Source organism: Sturnira hondurensis, unplaced genomic scaffold, assembly GCF_014824575.4.
Source record: "Sturnira hondurensis isolate 20B ecotype Veracruz unplaced genomic scaffold, ASM1482457v3 Scaffold0017082, whole genome shotgun sequence".
NCBI lineage: Eukaryota > Metazoa > Chordata > Mammalia > Chiroptera > Phyllostomidae > Sturnira > Sturnira hondurensis.
In genome coordinates this window covers 1,771,502-1,795,406 of record NW_028089713.1, presented here as the reverse complement: position 1 = coordinate 1,795,406, position 23,905 = coordinate 1,771,502, and the positions used below count along the sequence as shown (strand labels likewise).

The window sequence follows — 23,905 nt, the reverse complement described above, 5'->3', positions numbered from 1 at the left end:
AGGGACAAGCCTGCTGAGGGAGGTGTTCTTAGAAAAGCATGCCCAATCTAAAAATGTATACACTACAAGCTATTTTCTCCAAAGTACAAATGGTTAAAGAAAAAGAGAACTCATACTGAAATTTATACCAGAATATATGATATGTGCATGTAAGATGGGAGATATTTGGCCATTCAGGGTGGCTGGGATTAGTGGCAAGTTTCACAAGAGTAAGAGGCTCATCTGCATTAAATGACTTTTGTGTAGGGGTAGGCAGAGAACCACTGAGATACTTTGGTCTTTCCTTTAAGACTTAATGAAAAACAACCAACTGTTTAAGGCATGCTGCCATCTCCCTCCCTGGCTAAACCTCTGTTGCAGCCAAATCACAAGCAGTTACAGCAAAAAGTGTAAGTTTCAGGCTTTCGCAGCCTTGAAAGCATGATATGGTAACCCAAAACAGAGTGAAACGTACACCCTGGGGAAAAGGTGGCATGCTACCTGCTCACATTCCCCGGTTACTACAGACAGGGCCACTCTGCTGGTGGTGGCCTCTGACCGTGCCAGCTGGGCACTGTCTAACAAGCACATCTGAAATGGGGGCGAGGCTAAAGAGAAAATTCAAATATTCCAAACGCAGATAGGCTGGTATATAGATTCCATCCCCAGATGCTCTCACAATGTAATAAAGAATAGCTGGGCTCATGCACGAGCTCACAATGCTGCGCGCTTGTGCGGAAAAGAAGCTGGAGAAGAGTATAAACACAGAAAAGGCTCTGAAGAACAAATTGCTGTCACCACACCTTGCTCCCATCTTCTCCACTGACCCACCCGCCATTCCCTTGCCCTACTTCTTGATAGCATTAACGTCACCTGGAAACCAAGAGCGATCTATGGGGGAGTGGCATATTCCATCAATCTCTAAGGCAAACTGAAAGACTGCAGAGGTCCCAGTAGAAATGGAATAGAATCAGGAGTGTCCTGTTAACACAGGGGAAACAAAAGCCAAACACATAAATCTAAAATGTTAATGTGATCTTTATTATACAGTACATCTGGTATTTGTGCATGCCACAACTATACTGAATACTCTATAAAACCAGACCCAACCCTTCAAAATTACATTAAGTGAAGACTTGTCCCTTAATTGCGCCTCTTAAAAATACACACAATTAACAGGGTCCTACTGTAACAATGTGGAAATGTAACAACATGGAAAGATACAGGTAGCACAAGAAAGGAGAGAGTGTAAGGACTAAAGTTTTTGCCAAAGTAATTTCTCTTGTTATTGCACTTTTATTCTACACCCTTAGTATATAACATTTTTATTCAACACTGTAATAAACATTAGTGCTTTAAAACAAACAAAAGTATTACATGAAGACAAAAGACAACGAGCAGTCCAGACCAATCTTCCTTTCAACCCTCTGGGGAAGGCCTACCTAGTGCCAGGTGTTCCCAGTCTCTGCGATCCTCCCAGTTGGACTGGATGTTAACAGAGCAGGTGAAGTTAAAAAACGAAACCCAGGTTAGGAACAGTAGTGCTGTATCTGAAACCCCCAAGGGAGTTGACAATACAAGTTTCTCAAGGTCACTCCCTCCTTACCTATTAATGTCCACACTAGCCCTAACTACCCCACCCCCTCCACACTTAGAAGGATAAACCCTCTTTCTTTTTCTTTTAAAGAGAAAATGGGTTATTTGAACCAGCAAATCCCAAAATCCAGCTTTGAAATCCCAAAGAAAAACAACTCTTCTTTTGGCCATAAACTTCTGGAGGGCTGTTTAGCCAGCAGCTCTGATGCCCTGTGGAGTCTGGGGTTCCCTGATTGGGCAGAGGGAGCACAAGCAAGGCCAGGGGGAATCCATTCCCCCGAGGGCTCCTGTAACCTCCTCCCGCCCTGGGCTTGTCAGCGCTGAATACAAACAAAAATAAAGTGTCGTTCAGTGCAGTTAACCTGTTACAGCCCAAACAGCTTCTCCCATAACAATGACAAAAAAAACTTTGCCCATACCTTTGGCAGCTCGAGCAATGATGCAAAAAAATAAAATAAAATAAAAATGTATGGCGAGCTGACAGGTATCAGTCGCAAGTTCTACTACTCCCCTATTTCTATCTGTGGCAGTAATGTATCCTTTCCTCCACTGGTTCCTTGACTTTTAGTGTTAACAATTAGAAGCTGCTGCCTAGGCTCTGCCCCCCTGAAACTGATGGAGTCACAAGTGACTCTCTTTGGTCTGGGAAGAACCAGCACAGCCTTCCTTTCCAGAGAAGTGAAAGGCTTGCTCAATCAATGAGCCCTTCTCCGCAGGAGGGCCCCGGGACCCAGGGCATGCCTGCAGAAACCTCACCCAAACGAGCATTCCTCCACCCATGACTGACCATGCCGCTGGCTCCCCAAGCACAGGGTCGGCCACTCCCGGCTCCAGACTCCACCACCTTCCAACTGCACTGCAGGAAGGTCCCCTACTCCGTTCTGAAGCAACGTAAGTGATCAGACTTCAAGTGCATTACAAATGTCCAGGCGATCATTTTTGGGTAGGGGTAAACTGCCCATATCTAACTGACTAGAAGGGTAGAGCCCAGTGTAATTCTCTCATCCCATCCTTCTTCCTTGCCAAGCCATGATCTCGCCTCAACACTGAGAGCACATACAACCAAAGCAAGGTGGTAAAATCTTCAGGCTTTGGTCTTGCTGAGCCGTTATAGTCCAAGTGCCACCAAACTTCCTTAATAACCTAGTATCTTCCCAAGTAATATACAATACAGTACATTTCATGGCATTCCATCACTTTAATAATAATGGGTGCCAAAGGAACAAAGAGCCCTCTATTTCCTACGAGGTGTAAAACAAAAGCAAAGTATACATCTGGTATGTATCCTGCACTCAGCCCGCTGAGTGCTTAAATAATGCGTCCAATGCCTGTGTGTGGGCTTTGGTTGGCGGAAGAGTTTTTTTTTTAATGAATTGTAGCAGAACTACTCATCATCAGCCCCTCCCTTCTCACTCAGGCAAAAATGTGGGAATCTGCTAGAAAACTGATGTCTGAGAGCAGACTAAGCCACAGGGGATAAACCAAAAAGGGACTCCGGGTGGAGAAAAGCCTAACGTCCCACGTGTGAATGGGAATGTGAGACTTCCGAGGGATGTTAGGGATGTGGCCTCCAAAAGGGGCATGCCAACCCCTGGTTGCAGCCAGAGTTACACAGTCTGGACAAGGGAACTATGTAAGGTGTTCTGGAAATTTCATGCAGAACAAGACTTGCACTGATTCTCCATCAGGTAGAGACTACTCACCTCTCCTTTTTAACTTGAAACACGGCTTCCTGGAAGGCCCATGACAGTCCCCAGAAGGGCAGCAAGTCCATGCTGATGAGAATAGAATGACTTGAAGTAAAGCTAAGTAAGTGTTAAAAATTTCAAGAGATATACTGAACATTCCACCGAAACAAGGCTGGAGCTTACAGAACCCAAAGACACGGGGTCAGTAAACTTAACCCCTGTAAGTAAGAAGTTTTTCAGCACTACATGGAATTTCGGAAGGGGTTACACATCCTCAGGGGCCTACTACATTCACAGATATCAGGATCAGAGCCTAGGGTAGTCAGGTTAAAAAAGGAACTTTGAAAGGTATATGGGAAATTTTTGTAGACTCCATTTACACCCTGCTAATGTTTAAGAGATGGTCATTCTACCACTGACAACCCTAGAAAATTCCAGCAGCAAATCTGACCATTGTCTTATGTGTCTACTCTGGGACCTGCCTGTTTCACTGTTTGGGACTAGGCACAGGGCACAGGCCACAGTGCTTGGGCAGTGGGCAGATGGAAGAGGCTACTCACCGCCCTGTCCATGCCTATGTGACTTTCTAAATCTAATGGACTGTTTTGGTTGAGGGAAGCTTGAAGTCAAGGTCAAAGACGCACCAGTGTTTACATTGTTCCCCTTCCTTGGACTGGCATAAGGATTTCTCTTCTTATGTACACTGCATGACAAATCTCCGGAAGACCACCACGTGCCTTCCAAGTGCAAGGGAGAGGACCCTGCAGACACTAACATACAGGGACGAGGGGCACACACGGAGCCAGAGTGCTCTTCTCTTCCATCGGGCTCTTTTCTTCTGCATTGCATTTAAAATAAGGCAAAAAGAAGGGACAAGTGACAGAAGAAACCTCGGTTAAAAAGCTCACTGATCAAGTTTAAAAACATCAGTGTGTTAGATTCAAACACTAAAAAAAAGTAATTTTTTTTAAGTTTTATAAAACCAATTGGCAGCCTCCTAGCGGGTCTGTGGAGGCCCCTGGCCCCAGATCGCTGTCCACTTCTCAGTCCAACCAGATACCTCACGCTGGGTCAGTTGTGCTCACTCACCCCAGGGGCCACTTTAACTGGAGCTTCCCCACTGTGAGACCAAATGGAGAAAAAAGAAAGTGAAGATGCCGGGGCAGAAGGAATTCTGTTCTGGGAGTAGCAGTAACTAAAAATCCAACAGCACACACATACACACACGTTTTTTTTCTTTTTGTGGCCTCTTGGTGATGAACTGTGAAACCCTCCCCCAGGAGCCAGGCTATGCGCTCCTGTAAATGTAAACACACTGGCACTGTAGGGAACAGGTAGCTGTGTTTCTAAGCTTTATCACTGGGGCCTCTGGCTGTTGCAACCTGAGATCTCTGGGTGCAGAGAGCAGGAAAGAGTAATCCACAAGTTATCTTTTCGCTCCTATGTTTTCCCAATTCCAGAACTAAGCTTAAATTTTCTAAGGGTTCTGACAACTGGATAGATCCAAACTATTCTTAGCTAGAGTTGAAACTATGAAAATTACAGTTTTTAATACTATTGCCACTGCAGTGTCCTCCTTGTCTTCGAAACATACAGCGAACAGACAATGGTAACATTTACCTCCTTTTCAGTTCTGAGGCCAGAACATGGCCTTCTCCAGCCTTGTACCCATGTCCAAGACAATCTTTTGCTGAAGAAACAGCTTGGGGCATCAGCGAACTGCTGAACACACCCAGCTGTCCGACAGCACTACCCAGGAGTTAACTCTGCCTGGGGGGCCTCACGCTGCCAGGCAAGCATCAGCTCCCCTGGGAGCGCTCCGTAATGAACAACTGTCAAATTCTTCCCATGGCCAAAAGGTGAGGGGAAGGAGAGAAATAGAGAGTGAAAGAGGAAGGTCTTTGCTTTCAAGTAGAATCATCTAGTCCTCGGTTTGGCTGCTCAGAATTTGACTTGCATAGCCTGTCCATAATGCCCTGAAGCATGGGCTGGACGATACCCAAGAGAGGCCTCTGAGAGGGGTCGCCATCCCAACAGGCTTCCATCAGCTGCCAGCACTCCTCATCAAACCCAGGAAGGCGTTCTGGGCGGGCCCCTAGAGAAAGGAACGGGGAAATAAGACCAGGAGTCAGTGCAAGGGCCACCAGGATGACCAACAGGCATGATGAGCTCTCGGGCTAAAGACCCAGTTGGGGCTCAGGATACTGAAGAATACACTAAGTGTCAGCTCCGACTGCAAAAATCTAGATCAGAACCAAAAAGTAACAGTGATGATACACTGCGACACAGTTGAAGAACTGGAAATCTTAAAGAAGAAAGCCGTTATGAGACCGTTCAGCACAAGGCTGCTGGAATCAAGGGTTTGAGGGGAGGCCCCTGCGGCAGGGTCTGGTCCCAGTCTGCCCTCAATCAAGGAGCTTGGACAGGGCAGGTCTGTGGCTCTTACCTCTCCGCACATTGTTCCAGAGGTGATCTTTGCTGGCACACCTCTCGAATGCCTCAGGGAGCTTGACAGAACCTGAGCAGATATACCAGAAAAGAATGCCAAAAGCGTAGACATCTACGGAATTGTCGTACTTCCCTACAACAAGAAGGGGTGACAAGCAGTGAGCCAGGGAGAGAATTCAATAGCGTGACCACTAACATGCGTCTGCAGAAGTCTTTACACATTCTTTTCTAAAGCTTTTAACATCCATTATCTCCCACAAAGACCCTGTGAGGCATGACACATTCACAATGCCCCTTTTATAGTAAAAAGAACTATGGCACTCAAGGCCAAAGCTAGATATTTAGAGAGCCAAGACTAGAACGTGACAAAGGAGAAGAAAAACAGGTCTTTTATTTTAAAGGAACAGTCAAAAAAGATTAATTGTGAAAGGTCATTATTAAGAAAATAAAGGTGGGAAGTACAGGTGTAGGGAACTGTTTCGAAAGGCATGGAAATGTAGCTCAGCACCCATGTGGAAAACCAGTGGGGGCGAGTTGGCACACAGGACCACAACAGTGAAGAAGTTCTCCCGTGGGAAATCAGGCCCACATTATACCTAGGCTGCTTTGTGACTTGCTCTTGCTAAAACTCTCTCACCCTGAGCTCAGGCAGCAAGTATTTGCTGCATATCTTTAAAGTAACTTCCTGAGGTCTATGCTAATTCTCTCAAGGATTGAAGTGTAACTAGACCTGTTACTCTTATTGTTCCCTTGCATTTGCAACATTTTTTTCCTTGTTAATCTGTAAGAAGTCATCAGTAACATCCCTTCTGTTGCTATCTGTAAAAAGTAATTACCTAAAACAAACCTAAGCACAATGAATGAAAACCTTCTTTGATGTATGTTATTAGAAAGCCAATAAAAGCCTGTCAAGGCAAGGGTCAGCTCGCTCTCCTCTTGACTGGGTGGCCAGGCAGCTCTGAGGTGCTCTCTCCCCCTGAGAGAGTAGCTGTGCCGTCCCTTTTCCTCCACAGGACTTGATAGTCTGTGTGAACGTCTCATCTCATCCATAACACCAAGGACACTGCGGGCAGGTGTCGCGTCATACAGGTGGATGGGCAAGTTGAAACCAGAATATAAAGACTTTTCAAGTTAGACAGGAGAGTCAGAATTGAGTGGACAACAGAAGTTATTTATGTTTTAGAGCAGGAGGTGACATGAAGAAAAGTATTTTAGAAAGATTATTCTGACAGCATTAGAATGAACTGCAGTAGAAATAAAGTGATTTAAATATAAAGCAGCTGAGGAAATAATAAGAGTTGGGGGAGTAGAAGTTTAACTTAAAGGAAGTAAACATAGAAGAAAAATGGTAACTGCACTGCGTTCCCGTGGGGCGGGGAACTGCAGCTCTCTAGCTGACCCCCAGCGCACACGGGGTCACTTGGTGAAGGGCTTGTACGCGAGGCTAATGAGAGAAGTTCAAATATATCACCAGTTTAACTCTTACCACTGCTACTGAGTAACCTGTGACTGCCTTTCCATTTTCCCCAACAACCTTACAACCTCTCCTCACATCTACTTGGGCTCAAAACATTGGGGTCACTGTTTAGTAATCCTTTCTGTTCATCATTCATATCAACTTAAAGAAAAAAAGAAACCATTATCCATTCCTCTTCTGAATCATCTCAAATCTGTCACAGTTTTGTTTATTTAGCACAACCACCAACCTGATCATGAAGACAGCCACCATTTCCCTTCCTTGGTTCTTGCCACTCAAGTTACTTCTATCTACTGCCACTAAGCTAATCTTCCATAAACACTTTTCGTTCCTTACCTGCTCAAAAGCACAATAACACCTTACTTCTTGTACGTTAAAAGCCTTCACTCCTCTGTGTGAATTTCAAACTCACTGCATTTCATCTACACCCTGACTGGCTATTATTCCCCAAATGGATTTCTTTCCTATCCCGCTTATTTCTATTCTGCAGTTTTCCTCATATTTCCCATTCCCCAGCCTCCAGAATTTTCATTCTTTCATGAAAAGACATGGTTAGACACTAGAGCATGGGACACCAAGATTCCTTTGCTAGATCCATGACTTCTAGCTCAGTGTTCTAGGGTGGGTTTCTTCAGCAATCGGGCCTTGACTTAACTTTATCCATGATACAGACACAAAAATGAATCAGTATCACCATAGAATTCTAGTGAGGATTAAATGGAATAAAATATACGAAAAAATACTCTCTGCCTAGCTCAAAGAATATTCTTTGTTTTAAGATTAATTATTTATTTTTAGAGAGAGGGGAAAGGAGTGAGAAAGAAGAGAAGCATCAGTGTGTGGTTGCTTCCTATGCGCCCCCTACTGGGGACCTGGCGGCAACTCAGGCATGCGCCCTGACTGGGAATCAAACCGGTGACCCTTTGGTTCACAGGCCAGCACTCAACCCGCAAAGCCACACCGGCCAGAGCTCAAAGAATATTCTTAATAATGAATACTCTTTCCACCTACCTAGTTTTCTAAATTGGACTCAAGTTCCACCTAAACTCCTACCTCTATCACAAAACTGTCAAACATTTCAACCTTAACTCATCCCTTCTCTGAGCATCAATGTCATACTTTGTAGCACTTAATTTAGCACTTTATCACATGCTGTCTGGTACTGCTCTCCTAGTTATTTTACATCTATTAATACATCTCTGTCATCTGTAACTTCTTAAACGATAGGGTGATAGGGGACAATGCCTAATGTAGGGTAGGAGTTAGTCAATCAATACTTTATGGTTAAATAATTGGTTGATTATGAGAGATGTCCAGAAGAACAGTTGGTGACTCCCATTCACACTTTTCTTTCTGACCCCTTTGCCTCTACTTTCCCCCGTGCTTGTCTTAGTTTCTCCCTGTTCTGTTTTCTCCCTGGCCTGTGCTGGATCAGCCAGCACTACTGGTGGACACCACTCTTAGCTCAAGGGTAGCACTCAGTGTTATAGTGTGGAGCCAAGCCCAAACCCACTCCCTGCCCTCCAGCGTACCTGTGAAAAGTTCGGGGGCCATGTGGATCGGCGTCCCCACAATGCTGCCTGACATCATGGCCTCTGGCTTGCAGAATCCTAAGTCAGTGATCTTGGCTCGGTTCTCCTTGTCCAGCTGCCAACAAAGCAGGGTTAGAGTCACCCCGCACTGGATCCTGCACTCAGCACTCAACTCCGCTGCAGCCCCGAGCTCACAGTAGGGGTCTACCTCACAGCAGTACCGAACAACCCTGCCTCCAGCCCCCCGTCTCTAGCTTCATCCGTGTAAGCAACCTGATGGCACGACTGCCCTTTTCACCTTTGGATTCTCAGCACTTGGCATAATGCCTGGCACTAGCAGGAGCTTAACAAAACTGGGAAGAATGAGTAAGTGAGGAAAGTATTTCGGTTCCTGATTATTCTCCTCTGGCCTCCAGACCCCAAGGACAGAAAGCTGCTAAGTAAGGACACTGAGGTCCTCTGGTCGGCTAAAGAAGTTTCTGAAATTCCTTGTAGTTTCCTTTCCTAAAGGTCCAAGAGAATAAAGCTGTGTGTCACTTGGTTAATTGGTACGCCTCATAGGTTTCAGCCTATTAATTTTAGGAAGATCCTTCCTTTCTTTCAAATTGCTGTATCTTTATATATATACCATTTAAGTGATACTAGAGATAACTCAAGAATAACATAATATATTTTCAAGAGGAGTATGTCAAAAGAGTCTTTGTAATTTACATAACAGACCTGGTGGGTTCATGACCTTTTTTTTTTGGTAAAGATTTTATTATTTATTTTTAGACAGATGGGAAGGAAGGGAGAAAAACATCAATGTGTGGTTGCCTCTCGTGCGTCCCCTACTGGAGACCTGGCCCAAAAACCCAGGCATGTGCCCTGACTGGGAATCAAACTGGTGACCCTTTGGTTTGCAGGCCAGCACTCAATCCGCTAAGCTATACCAGCCAGGGTGGGTCATGACCTTTTAATGTTCATTTACCAATCTCATCCCTTATCCAATATTTCTAATCAAACCTGAAGCAATAACAAGACCTGGAATGCTTAAAAATGTCAATGTCATGAAAGCAAAAAAGGCAGATGGACTATTCTAAATTAAAGGAGGCTAAACAATCACAATGAAAAAACACAGTATATAACCCTTGGATTGGATCTGGAATCAGAAACAGACTACATTTGGCATAACTGGACATATTTGGGACAATGAAAAATATCAGTACAGACAGTATATTAACCAATAGAATTGTATCAGTGTCAAATTTCTTAGATGTGATAATGGCACGGTAACTGCATAGGAGATGTCCCTTTCTTTTCCGTAGACACGAACTGACGTACAGGCAAACCTCAGAGACACTGCAGTTCCAGAACACTGCTCTAAAGCCAACAGAGAGAGTCACGTGAATTTCTGGGCTTCCCAATGCACATAAAAAGCTATTTTATTCTATACTGTGGTCTACTAAGTGTGCAATAGCATTACATCTTTAACAGAAACACACAAGGTATATACATTGATTAAAAAACACTTTATTGCTAAAAAATGCTAGCCACTGGGATGAAAGCTCTGGCCATGGAACGATGGTGGTGGCAGCAAAGATGGGCTGGGCAGGGGCAGATGGCTGGCGGCACAGAGGAGGCTATCATCTTCAGAGGGCCGTAGGTGGAGGCAGAGTTTGGGCCAGCAGCAGGGATGGCAGCAAGGAAGCCCTGGGGGCGCGCTGGGTGCCACAATGGCAGCTTGCCCAGGGGGAACAAGCAGCCCCACCTGTCGAGTGGTCACTGCTCCAGGGAGACTGGTTACTACACCTACCGCTCTGAGCTCTGGTGGTTCGGGCTGCCATGGACTGTCCTCATCCTCTTCAGCCGCTGCTGCGCCTCCCGTCGTCAATGACCTCCACTCCGGCTACAGCAGCAGCAGCGTGAGATCAACCTGTCAGCCTACCATGGAGCACGCCACGGGGCTGGGCCTGCTCCTACCACTTCACTGTTCCCCAGCCGCTCCCTCATTGCCGTCAATCCATCAGCCTACGAGGATGCGGTTCACCCCCCACCCCTGGGCACACCACCACCTCCTCACACTGAGGTCTAAGGCTGCCCTTTGACTGCATCCAGGGAGTGTATCTGCTGCTCCTCCACTACTAGCTGCCCTGCCCACTGCAAGAAAACAAATGTGGAAGGTGTTCCCTTCCATCAGAGTACCCCTCACTCATCAGGAGGGTGAGCCCTGCCCCCGCATTGCCACCTGGCTGGCAACTTAGGTGTCAAGCTCTGCCCTTGTCCTGACTCCAGCAAGGGCAAGCCAGTCAAGGAGGCGAGGGCTCGTGCCACCTAGCCAGACCTGGGGGACCACCCCTCTTGTACGCTGCGCTCAGATCCTGTGCCCCAACTTCCTTCCATGGGGCTGGCTTCCAGTGAAGGAGACATCCCATAAGCAGTTTTGGGAGGGTAGATGGGTTACTTGCCCACTAGAAAAAGCCCTGGTTCCAATTCCTTGTGTTCTCCTCGGCCTTTCCTTGCCCTCCTAGAATCTGCCTGAAAGGGCTGGAGTCCTGAAGAGAGGGGCCAGGTTTGGGGGGCTGTGGCAGCTCTACCCACGATAACATACACAGGAGCCTCTGACCTCAGTAAAGAGGTGTGAACCAAAAGAAAATGCTAGCCATCACGTGAGCCTTCAGTGAGCTGTAATCTTTTTGCTGTTGGAGGGTCTTGCCTCGATGCTGACAACCGCAGACTGATCAAGATGGTGGCTGAAGACTGGGTAGCTGTGGCAATGTCTTAAATAAGACAGGAATGAAGTCTGCAGCATCAATTCACTTCTTTTTTTTAAATTGATTTTAGAGAGAAGCAGGAAGAAAAAGAGATAGAGAAACATCGATTTGTTGTTCCACTTGTTTATTTCATTCATTGGTTGGGTCTTGAATGTACCCTGAGTGGGGATTGAACCTGCAACCTTGGCTTACGGAGATGACAGTGTAACCAAGCTCCCCAGCCAGAGCTTCAATTGACTCTTCCTTTCTCTAGATTTCTCTCTAGCATATTGTTGTAGGCCACTCTGCCTGGTTTTAGGAATTGTATCTGTAACCCTTGTGGCTAAGGGCAAGGGACGACCTCTGGAATGCGAGCCATGCGAGCCGCAGGGGACAAAGCTTATCTCTGGTAGCAAAAGCTGCCTCAGTTCCTCTCCCTGCCCCCAAAGCTCAGTCAGAAGTCAGTGATGGGTAAGACCCCTCACAGCGGGGGGCAACCTAAGCCAGACTCGATCACTTGGGAGGCCTTCATGGAAGGCCGGTGAGGGGGGTGCGGCTGCAAGGAAGAGCAATGGACTCTCGCCCTCCTGGCTTTGACAAAGCCCGAGTCCCCATGTTCTCCGGGAGAAGTGCTCCCTGGCTCTAATCCCCTTAAGCCCGAATACCTGTTGGGGAGGGGTGCAGCTCCTTGCCTTGCTAGAGCGTGTCCTGGGGAAAAATCTGGCATCACAAAGACTTCCTGATAAACCTGTGAAATCTGCTCTGCGAAGAGTGCTTTCATTCATATGACAAGGGTCCAAGAGGAAATGACTATGTCTCCCAAAGTTTCTGCAACTCTCTTCCTGACAGACACTGACTCAGACTCTGAAGCCCTCAGATACCTTTGAAATGTTATCTACTGTTTGATCCTTGCTGCCCTGCATTCCTGTGTATTACAACCCAATAAAAGGCTATAGAAGAAGGCGCTGGAGGCCTTTTTCTCCTTGGAGAAACTGGCCACTGCTGGCCTTTGTCTCCCCTGAGAAACTGGCCACAGCCCACTCCTCCCTAAACAGATCACATCATGTTTCGGTCATAATTCACTTTCGTCTGTGACACCCGGTGGGGCTCCCACGAGGAAAGTCGCCCCCACAGCGTATGATGCTGTTTGACAGCACTGTACCCACAGAACTGTTTTCAAAACTGAAGTCAATCTTCTCAAACCCTGCTGCCGCTTTACCATCTAAGTTGTGTCATAGCTGAATCCTCTGTTGTCATTTCAACAATCCACCTTCCTTGCTCATCCGTAAGAGGCAACTCCTCATCCATTACAGCTTTATCATGAGATTGTAGCAATTCAGTCACATCTTTAGGCTCCACTTCTAATTCCTGAAGCTCTGAATCCCTCAAAGTCATCCATGAGAGCCAGGATCTTCTTCAAAACCTCTGTTGATATTTTGACCTCTTCCCATGAATCACGAATGTTCTAAACGGCATTTATAATAGTGTATCCTTTCCAGAAGGTTTTCAATTCACTTTGCCCAGATCTGTCAGAAGAAGCACTATCTTTGGCAACAAAACACAGTGAAATCTATCTTTTTCACTAAAAATGTATTTCTTAAATAGTAACACTTGAAATTAAAAATGACTCTTGTTCCACGGGCTACAGCATGGACGCTGTGTTGGCAGGCGTGGAAACACTACTCCCGCCGCACATCTCCACCGCAGCAGCTGGGCGACCAGGTGCCAACGCTCTTCATTAGGCTCTGACTTCAGGGAAGGTTGTGGCTGGTCAGCTCCTCTACCCAGACCACTGACACTTCCTCCACGTCGGCAACAAGGCTGTTTTGCTTTCTTATCATTCGTGTGTTCACTGGAGTAACACTTTGGATTTCCTTCAAGAACTTTCCTTTTCATTCACAACTTGGCTGACTGGCATGAGAGGTCAGGACACTGCAGAAGCAGCAGCTGACGTGCCTTCCTCACTGAGCTTCATTGGTTCTACCTTTCGATTTCAAGTGAGAGACGGGAGGCTCTTCCTTTCACTTGAACACTTTGAGGCCATTGGGACGTTATCAACTGGCCCGATTTCAGCATCGCTGTGTCTGAGGGAATCAGTGGAGCAGCCAGAACACTCGCGATGTTTACCTTTGCCATCTTATAAGGGCAAACTGCCATCTTACAGGGGCGTGGTTTGTGGTGCCCCAAGGCGATTTCAATGGTAACATCAAAGGTCACTGATCACAGATCACCACAACAAATACAACAATAATGAAAAAGTCTGAAATACTGCAAGAATGACCAAAATGAGACTCAGAGACACGAAGTGAGCAAATGCTGTTGGAAAATGGTGCCAACAGACTTGTTCAAGGCAGGGTTGCCACAAACTTCAATCTGTAAAGAACACAGTATCTGTGCAGTGCATTAAGCAAAACACAGTAAAACGAGGTATGCCTGTATTTAGAAATGACATTTATCTGCAATTTACTTCTATACAGTTTAGTGAAAAAGTCTGTGGGTGGGTGTGTGTAGAGAGAGGCGGAGGACACACAGGGAAAAAGTGAGACTAAGAATCTGGGTGAACAGTACACAGGCCTTCATTGTACAGTACCACTATTTTAACTTTTCTGTAAGTTAAAAAATTTTCCATAGTGTTGGGAAAGAAAAACCTTAAGCAACATAAACTAGGTCTATGATGCAAGTCCTCCCTAAGCTTTAAGTCTGGACACTACCCACCTATTCTGCTGTTAACTCGACCACTTTTCCTTCACTCTTTTCCGGTGACCAAACGTACATTTAAATGTATCCTAGAAAGACCACTTAACCCGGAGGTAGCAGGTTATTTTAGAGAAACAGCTCTTACTTACCAGCACATTTTTCAGTTTGATATCACGGTGGACAAGTCCCTGGCTGTGCAGGAAGCGGATTCCTTCCACCACGTCTAGGGCTATCTGCAAACGTGTCTCCAGGGTCAGCCCAGCCTTGGGGAAACAAAAGACCTTACATGTCACTAACAAGACATCGTATCAAATCCAACCTGCTCGTACCAACTACGAGTTCCTTCTGTGGGGTCTAAAACACTGACTGCACTAGGGTACACGGCACAGAACAGTGGATGGAAAATGGAAAAACGGGAAGAGGAAAGCAGTTATGAGAGGGAAGCAGAGGAAAAGCAAGGAAGGGCAAGCTCTCTTTATCTTCCAGGCCAGATAAAATCCCTTGGAAGCTGCTCTTAAGCCAGCTGGATAATCCCCAAATGTGACTAGGAGAGGAGCAACCAAATGACTAAAGGCATGAGCTCATTCTAACCCCTAAACCAATGCTGGAATTGCCCTTCAGGCTCAAAAGAACTATTTCTGGGCCCTGCAGGCAGACTGACACCCATTGGTCTATAGACCTAGCTAGGCCAGGTGGGTTCTACTTATCACACACCACACCTACCCGCCTTACTTGTACCAAGCCTCACGTATACTCGTATACTCGAGCCACGTGTGGAGAAGCATCAGACAGTGCTGAGCTCAACTCCTCTGAATGAAGAAGGAAAACCGCTTGGAGAGTCATTTTCTTTATCATATTGATTTCTCATGGCTCCTGCAAACACTTCTAAGGCTTCAAATAAACTGGTACAAGAGAAGTGTGAGAAGGGACCTACCCATATACCCTGGCGGTAGCTTCCCCCCCATTCTACTGAGCGCCAGTGAAACTTCTCTACTTGCTTCTTGGTGGTTATTTTAGGTAAGGGAAACGCAGCATCCAACGGAGGGTACTTCACTTTCACTCAAATAAAATCTTTTGAGAGCTTCTTGTTGTCTATAACAGAATTTGAGTTTTATGGAAACTCAACACTTTCAGTCCTCTGTAATTTGCTCCCAACATTACTTGGCATATTATCCACTCCCCCCCCAACATTCCCAAAATGAACCAGCTGCTCCAATGGTGACAAGTGCCCTTAACGGCCTTCCAATGCTCTTGACATTATACCATTTCCTCCCCTGGTATGGCCTCTTCTTTCCAATGGCCCAGATTTTAGCCATCAATACGTACTCATCTAACTCAAACACCCCATCTTCATGGAATATTTCTGACTATAATTGTCTTAAAAGCTTCTGGCAATTACACTTTTTGACATTCCACTATGGTCCTTAAGGGCTTTGCGCAAAGTAGCCATATGTAGTAATAAATATATGTATTGACCAAACAACAAAAACTGGCTTTATACATTGACAGCCAAAAAAAAAAAAGAGAGAGAGAGAAAGAACAGCAGAGTTAGAGGAAGCTTTTCTGCCCTTCTGAGTAGTCTAGATTTTTCCTATCACCACAGGAGGGAAAACAGTAAGTTACAATATCTTGGATATGAACTGCATCATAATTAATTCTGAAAAAATTTTAAGATTTTTTGGAAATAAAGGTAATAAAGTTTGATTGCTCCAATAAGGTCTTCTAAAAGCTAGAAGCTCTGAATGAATAAGAAAGGATGACAGGCAAGACAGGAAGGCGCTGATCTGGCTGCCAGCTGGATCTCACTCTCTCCGCGCCTGGCCTCACCTTCAGCCCCGTGTAGAGGTCCCGGTGGAGCCGCTCCATAATGAGCAGCACGGCAATGCTGGAGCCACCACCGTAGCTGTAGTCGATGACAGAACCGTGGAGGTCCACCAATCGCTCGTGCTTCGGCAGAGACCTGATGAGAAGGAGAGAGGTCTGGGCCACAGTGCACGGCAGGCCGCCGCGTGGGAAGGAATAACCTTGAGACCGTGCTTCGTGCAGATCCACAGGTCATGGCCCTCGGTACAGAAAGAGGACAAAGACAATGGGTTCTCAAACAAGAACAAAGAATTATGGAATCTGAAAATTGATAGGCATTTAGAACTAAGGAAGAAAATCAAACGAAAGGATGAGTGAGAAATCGGGATGTTGAGGAAGGGCAGGCAGAGAGAGTGAAGGCCTTGAAGAGGACAGCTTTGGGCCAGACACAGAAATACTGGGTCTGCAACATCCTGAGGCCTGGGTGTGGAAGGACAAGGCGTGCAGTAGCTGTTGGCACAAAATGTATGCTGGGCTCCTGGCGTCTTCTCTGGATCTTTCCCACAGAGGAGAATGAGACCCTACCCACCTCATGTAGTGGAATTCCAAGGCCAGGTCATTCCAGTGCTTCTCATCTGGAGGAACTACTGACTTGAGGGCACAAGGGAAGTGTCCCCCCCAGTTGTCACACAGGTACACCACACCGTACTGGCCCCGGCCCAGCTCCTGTCCCAGTTTAGGTTTACCTGCAAAGTATGGAGACAGAGATAAGGCAGGAGGGGTGGGGCAACCTCCCCTCCTGGGCAACCTCCATAGGATTCTTAGCTGTGGACCTGCCTAGAGACAGGCAGTCATAATTACCCAGCGGGTGGGAGCTGCCATTCCAAACCAGCATAAAGTAACCTAACTGGTTTGACTTAAATAAATTTGGTCATGTTATTTGAACTATGTAAGTAGCAGACCCAAACACACGTCAGGAATTCAACAACACATCAGGGTCCCGAGGAAGCAGCTTTGGACACTGGCATTCTTCCAGGCTGAACAGGAGAACTGTCGTCCAATTTACTGGGTGAAAAAACAAGGACTCACCATGTAGCAAGACATCCTGTAAAGAACGGCTCTCCAGAGAAAGCCTGGCCAGGCGGGGGGCATGATCTTTCCGAACCTTCAGCCATAGGTCCTCAGTTTTCTCCAACCGGCCTGAGTGGCCAGCTTCTAGCTGGGAGGACACAGAAAACAAGACATGACTTACGAAGTCCCTAGCGCTGGCTTCCTCCCCTGGTATATAGTAATAACAGTATCTGCTTCATAAGAACGACTGTGAGAATTAGGTAAAATGTATGTAACCAATTTAGTTCTGAGATTAGTCATAATGGGTTCTCAACAAGTAATAATTTTTCCTCCTGTGTGTATATCGTATCTACCCACCTTCCCCCAACACACACACACACACACACACGCACATACATCCCCAAAAGGACAAGCAGATGTCACAAAACCGCAAACTAGTATGGAAGTTGGAAAGTCATCCTTTTCTGTCAATCATTCCTGAAATACTATAGAAAATTCCTGCCCCTTGATTTTCATTCCTTACTCAATGAAATGGGGAGAAATTAACTAAAAAATAACATGGAAAATTTATTGATGAAACTTCCTGTGACATGGTATTATCCTTTAATGGAGTAGAAATTACACTAATGATTTTTAAAACATTATGTGGAGAGCAGATTAAAATATTACCTAGTAGATGAGGTTTTCTCCACTTGATCCAGCTTTTACCTCCTTTCCTATATACCCACCTGCCTCAGGGAGGCTGCAAAAGCCTCATGAGAACTATTGAGCCGGGTCCGGAACTGGCTGCAAATGCTTTTGGCCAACTTGGAGGCACTGAGGCTCTCGATGGCTTCCTGGGCCACCTTCCTCTTCCATTCTAGTGTGATGGCCGGCGGGCTCACCCATGTGATGCGCTGGATGATCTGTCGGGACAAGGACAGGGAGATCAGAGACGGAAACCACTGGAAAGAACTAACGCCCTTCCCTCTCTGAGTTATCTACTCTTAAGACAGGGCCCATATGCCCTGGCTGGTGTGGCTCAGTGGATTGAGTGCGGGCCTGCGAACCACATGATCGCGGTTCCATTCCCAGTCAGGGCACATGCCTGGGTTGCAGGCCAGTTTCCAGAGGGGGACTCACGAGAGGCAACCATGCATTGATATTTCTCTCCTTCCCTTCCCCTCTAAAGATAAATAAATAAAATCTTAAAAAAAAAAGACAGGGGCCATATGAAGTCTAAGACTGCTCTCCAATTCCATCTACCTCAAGACTAGGGCTTGGGCCAAAGGAAAGCATTAAAGAACACTAGACCTAATCTACGTGTTCACAAACTCTCAATACATTACACCTAGTGCCAGAGAATGCCAGGTAAATCCCTCTGTGAACTCCACATAACAGGTGGGTCACATTCCAGAAAAGGAACCACACTCACAGCCTCTGGCAACAAAGCCTGGTTCTGAGACAATGTTTAGGTTGGGACAAAGAGATATGAAGAAGCTAGTGAGGCAGTCTTATGGCTCCATAAAATAGCAATTTAAACACACGACTTTTAAGAGTTAAAGGTGGCCTAAACAACCAAACAATCAAACAAGCAAAATATAACCAAAGACACTGAAAGTGAGAACAGGCTGACAGTGTCCAGACGGGAGAGGAGAGGGAATTTCAGGGGAAATGGGGAAGGGTTTACAGGAACTAGTATAAAGGACACATGGACAATAACTGGGGGGGTGGGGAATGGAAATGGGAGGGAGGTGGGGAGCACTGGGTGGGTGGGCTGGGATGGGAGTAAAAGACAGAAAACTACTTGAACAACAATTTTTAAAAACTAATTAACTAATTAATTACTTTGTTTTTAAAGAGTTAAGGTGGCAACAGTAACAATTACACCAGAACAAGCACGAACCAGAATTCTCCCTGGAAGGAAAACAAGGACACGTGGCCACCTTACCCTAACAGAAGAGCCTATCGCAGTAACTAGGGTTCATGTGAGCCAACTAAGGGCTGAATGTTTTTTCTCTAAGCAATCTCTACCTGTTTGATTTGTTCCCACAGCATCCTTGTAACCGAGGACCCTGAGTGAAATGTGACTTCGACATGATAGGCAGCATTTAAAATCTGAAAGAAGACACACAAAAGAGAATAAGTATGTCCTGAGTGGCTTTTTAAAAAATGCAATAAATGATACTCCAAGAACATAGTCTGGTCTGAAGGTTTTCAAATTTAATTCCCAATATGTATGCAGTGTCAATGCAAGTTGATCACACATTTTGTGACTATTTGGGTGCCTTTTCTTCATCTTCTTCTTGCTCATTGACTTAACTACAGTTGTACAGTTCATAAGCACTTCCTACAGGCAATGGTCCTATGATAGGAAATGAGCATAAATAAAATTCTAAGTGGATCAACAAGAAGTTGAAAGGGAAATTGTTGGCTAACTTGATGTTGGGCTTATGCATGGATTCTGTTTCATGTGTTAGCCAGGACGTAGCGTCTTAAACTCTTTACCTGTTTGAGATTATTACTGGTGATGTGAACTGAGACATCCTGAGACTTCTCCAGGCTCTGCAGACACCGTTCCAGCGTTCCAACAAAACTCTCCCGTAGGTAATCCACTGAGCTGATCAGCTTGTTAGCCACCGCCTGATTCAGCTGGGAGATGATGAGTTCCTGGATCTGTCTGATGCAGCATTTGATCTCTCTGGTGCCTACTGGTTCTCCATTCTCAGGGATAATGACATCTATGAGGCAGAGAAATAAGTTAGTTGGCTGTGAGGGGAAGGAGCAGGCACACCGAATAAAAACATCGCTCAAGTCAAGGAGCCACCACGACAACAGCTACAAAACAGACGGCGGGCTGATGAACTCTGACCCTCGGGGTGATCGGGGGCCATGTAACCTTCAACTACTTAAGGGAGCTAATAATCCTAAGAAGGAGCAATTGTGTCTAGAATAAGCCTATTGATTTTGTTAGTTTTTTGATCATATTTATTTTATTGAGTGCAGACTCTTTGAAAGCACTATAGAAATTTGCACACAGTCTAATTTAATTCTCACAGTAGCTTTGTCAGGTGGGTATCACTGTTTATAGTTTGAGATCAGGAAACAGCTTCCCAGGGAGGACAAAGTGGGCCACTGGGGAGAGGACGGGGCGTCAGGAAGGACTACATCCGGCACTGAACCCAGAGCTCATGAATTCCAAAGCCCCTAGCATGCTGAGAAAAATCCCAGAGTTGGGAATTCAGTTACAATCAATTAGTAGATAAACAGAAAGTCAAGCCAAGAACACTCATTGTCCCCTCCATGCCTCTTCCTCTTCCCAAGATTAGAAACTGTTCTGTAAGCCAGAGGACAGAAGTTAACAAAAGATAAATCACCTGCAAACACTCCACTCCCAAAAAGGCACTCGTGTGTGTACTGGTGGAAATTCAGTGTCACCGCTTTGGAGGAAATCTGTCAGCATCTATCAAAATTCTACAGTAACTAACCACAACAACAAAATCCTATATAACCTTTGACCTAACTACACTGCTTCTAGAAGTTATTTTTCTAGAAATATACAAGTCCCAGAGATATATATGTATAATGATGATCAATGCAGTACAGTTTGTAACAGCAAGTGAGTAAATAAATAAAAGAAACAAAGAAATAGCCTAAATGTTCATTAGTAAGGGAATAGTTAAATAAATTAAGGTACAGCCATTTATGAAAAGGTCTCTAAGATACGAATTAAGTGAAAAAGCAGTGGGCGGCAGATATGGAGGAAAACTGGATGACTGGGGATAGTGTGTCTATACCTTTGAGCCGTGTACACCTATACCTAAGTGCCATGTATACAGTACTTAATATGCGGTCTTAATAGAAATCTGGCTCCACAGAATATGTTGTAGAGCTCTTCCAAATCTATTTATCGTCGCCCCTGGAACACCCAGAGAGGACTCAGAACAAGGTAAAAAACAAATATGTAAGTTGCGTCTAATATATAGCCAACCAGGTAAGTAGATCCAAAACACACAACGTAGTTAACTGGGCCAGACATGCGATCCGCTTGTTCCCAGTCCCTCCCACATCCATTGAACTAACCATTACACCCCAGACACCAAACACGGTATGCCTGGCAATGACGGACAATCAAGTGTTCTATTGTCTGCCCAACTTAGCTGCCCTGTGTATACTATGATGTCAGTACTGCCAGTCCAGGGCCTTTAATTACTCAGAAGACTTCCCAGGATTTCCACTGCAAGTGAGCATGTCTCAGCAACTCCCCCTTACAGTAAGAATTCAACAAAGAGGGAATATTGTTAATCTTTACTAAGAAATGAAGCCTCCTATGCTTGCTAAAGCCAACCATATTTCCTTCATATCCATAAGTTTAATGGCCACATACCACCATTCACATACCCATTCAGTCGCCAAAGAGGTAGTGTAACAGACTCTACGTTATTTGCTGCAAGAGATATAATAATAAGGCCCAGATCCTATTCTCTTGCATCTTCAAAATTTTAGAAAACAGAAGAACATCATTGTTAATAACTATAATAAAGTGAAATACGTCAGACATTTCAATTACAAATGAAATGCTTTGGGAGTTCAGATGAATGCAATGGTTATTAGCTAATAAAATCAAAGACAGCTTCATGAAAAACATTACTCAGAAGATGCCTTGAAGGGTAGGTAGCATTCACAGACAATAAAAGACATTTCAGATTTAGGGTATGGAGCAAAAAGAAAAGGTAAGAGAAGCATATAGCCCAGGCTGGTGTAGCTCAGAGGATTGAGTGTGGGCCTGCAAACCAGATGATCATGGTTCGATTCCCAGTCAGGGCACATGCCTGGGTTGCAGGCCAGTTCCCAGCAGGGGACGCACGAGAGGCAACCATACATTGATATTTCTCTCCCTCTCTCCTTCCCTTTCCCTCTAAAGATAAATAAATACAATCTTTAAAAAAAAAAAGAGGAGCATATAGAAGACAGCAAGCAGTTGAGAGCAACTGAACAGAAATTGCATGAAGGTTCACAGTAGGAAATATGACCGAAATAGCTGGTAAGGGCTGGGCTTTGGAAAAATCTTTAATACTAGGTGAAGAAGTCTAAACATAGTCTGTAGGAACAGGGGGTCAGTAAAGATAAACTAGAGAAAGGAGAAAAAGATGTCAGTGAGATCAACCAGGTGACAACAGTTCAGTTAGACTAAAGAAGAGGGAACAGGAAGGCAAAGGTTGATAGAAAATATGGGAGAAGACTCATCAGGACGCGGCAACCAAGTGGAAGAGGGCAAAGAGAAAGAACACAGCTGAAGGCAATGCTGAGGGGTTGAAGCTGGCTACGAGGGAGACGGTCGCATCCCGTAACTGGGAACAGACTGAGAAGCAGTGAAGCGTGGCATAGAAGAGTATGGACTCAGGAATCAGGCTATATTGATTCAAATACTGCCTCTACAATTTAGGAGTTATGTAACCTTGAGCAAATTACTGTCTAAGCCTCAGTTCCCTCATCTAGAAAATGGTAACGAGTATAATGTGCCTAGGGAGGTTGTTTTTGAAAAAACAAACAAACAAGCCAAAAAATAAAAAATAAAAAACACAAGAAACATAATGCCCTTAGGTCCCATACCAAAAACTCTTGAAGAACTAGCAGTGTTAAGCATCTGTATTTTCAAAGACCCTCCCAGGTGATCTGGATATACAGCCATGGTTGAGAACCTAAAGCATAACTTGCAAACCATGCCATTCTAACAGCAGTAAGTTAATGTCTGGTGCAGGGAAGTCTGTATAGCTGTCAGCAGACAGTCAGCAGCATCTAAAACCTCAGACACCAAAAGACTAACCCCTGTGGCCCGATCTTGTTAACAGCTATTTTAAGAATGGGACCAGCAGAAAAGCTAAAAACACTGCTTTGGGAAAGGCTCCTAACTTGGGTTTCAAGAGCAGACTAAAAGCAAAATGGAGACTCACACACAAAAAGAGCCAATAAAAAATGTGCTATGCCCAAGGAGCCACGGTTAAATAAAGCATGACTTAGTAACATTCTTCAAGCGGCTCTTTTCCAGCTCCATTAAGGTCAAGTGGACCCAGACACAAACTGGAGATTATAAATGATTCCCAGTAGGTACCTGCTGGCGACAGGGGCATAGATGAGAAAACCCTGCGGGTTCCCCATTTCCAGCTGGAAAGGGAAGAGGGTCCTGTAGTCCTAGCACCCCACCAAGTGTTCTGGGACCTACCTTTAAACTCCATGTTGGCAGCGTCATCCAGAAGTTCCTCCTTCATGGTGTTGAGTGTCTCAACAATCATGTCCTTCATTTCCTCCTGCTTTCGGTTGGCAATATTCATCAATGATTCATATAACTCATTCTCCATTTTTCGCGTATATTCTAGGCGTTTGGGAGTAATCTGCAGGTCCCGCTGCATGTCAAAGGCCTGGTTAATAAAGATGTCAAGGCAGCAGCAGTGCACCAGGTTCAGGGCCTTGGCTCCATCCACCAAGCGAGCCTGTAGAACCTGGTGAGCAAATGTGCTCAAGAGTCTCAGCTTCTCACTTTGCTCCACCAACATGCTCTGAGCTTTAGTGTCCTGGCCAGAGGCCCCGCAGTTGCAGTGACTGATGCTCAGATAGCCCAGGTCAATTAGCTGGCGATGAAGTGGTGATCTCTCATTCTCCGTTCTTTTGGTGGAAGAGTCAATTATCTCTGAGCCCAACTTCAGTACTTTGAAAAAGAATATGGGAAAAGAGAAATACTTTCGGATTTCCTGAAGCTCTTGCTCATCCCTCTCGGATAGTTCATCTTTGTGAAGTGCATAGGTTATCACAGGGAAGAAATCATTCACCAAGTCACCCAGAACATCCACTGTGGGCCGGAGGCTTTGGCACGGTGCTAGCACAATGTCCACGTCCTGGAATGGT

General features: G+C 45.4%; 1 protein-coding gene and 1 pseudogene across 1 annotated transcript in view; one reads left to right on the top strand and one right to left on the bottom strand.

The window, feature by feature from the left end:
• Window positions 1–999: 999 nt before the first annotated feature.
• DSTYK (dual serine/threonine and tyrosine protein kinase) overlaps window positions 1,000–23,905 on the bottom strand; it is a 56,474-nt gene continuing 33,568 nt past the window's right edge. Inside the window, exons 3-13 of the mRNA XM_037067062.1 lie at window positions 23,226–23,895; window positions 19,511–19,743; window positions 19,037–19,120; window positions 17,752–17,928; window positions 17,042–17,171; window positions 16,542–16,698; window positions 15,977–16,109; window positions 14,299–14,412; window positions 8,721–8,835; window positions 5,710–5,844; window positions 1,000–5,358 (exon numbers count right to left, since the gene is read on the bottom strand). Of these exons, the coding sequence (XP_036922957.1) occupies window positions 5,171–5,358; window positions 5,710–5,844; window positions 8,721–8,835; window positions 14,299–14,412; window positions 15,977–16,109; window positions 16,542–16,698; window positions 17,042–17,171; window positions 17,752–17,928; window positions 19,037–19,120; window positions 19,511–19,743; window positions 23,226–23,895 (2,136 nt within the window). The 3' untranslated portion in view covers window positions 1,000–5,170. The remainder of the gene's footprint in view (window positions 5,359–5,709; window positions 5,845–8,720; window positions 8,836–14,298; window positions 14,413–15,976; window positions 16,110–16,541; window positions 16,699–17,041; window positions 17,172–17,751; window positions 17,929–19,036; window positions 19,121–19,510; window positions 19,744–23,225; window positions 23,896–23,905) is intronic.
• Window positions 10,284–11,136, top strand: LOC119001634 (WW domain-binding protein 1-like; annotated as a pseudogene).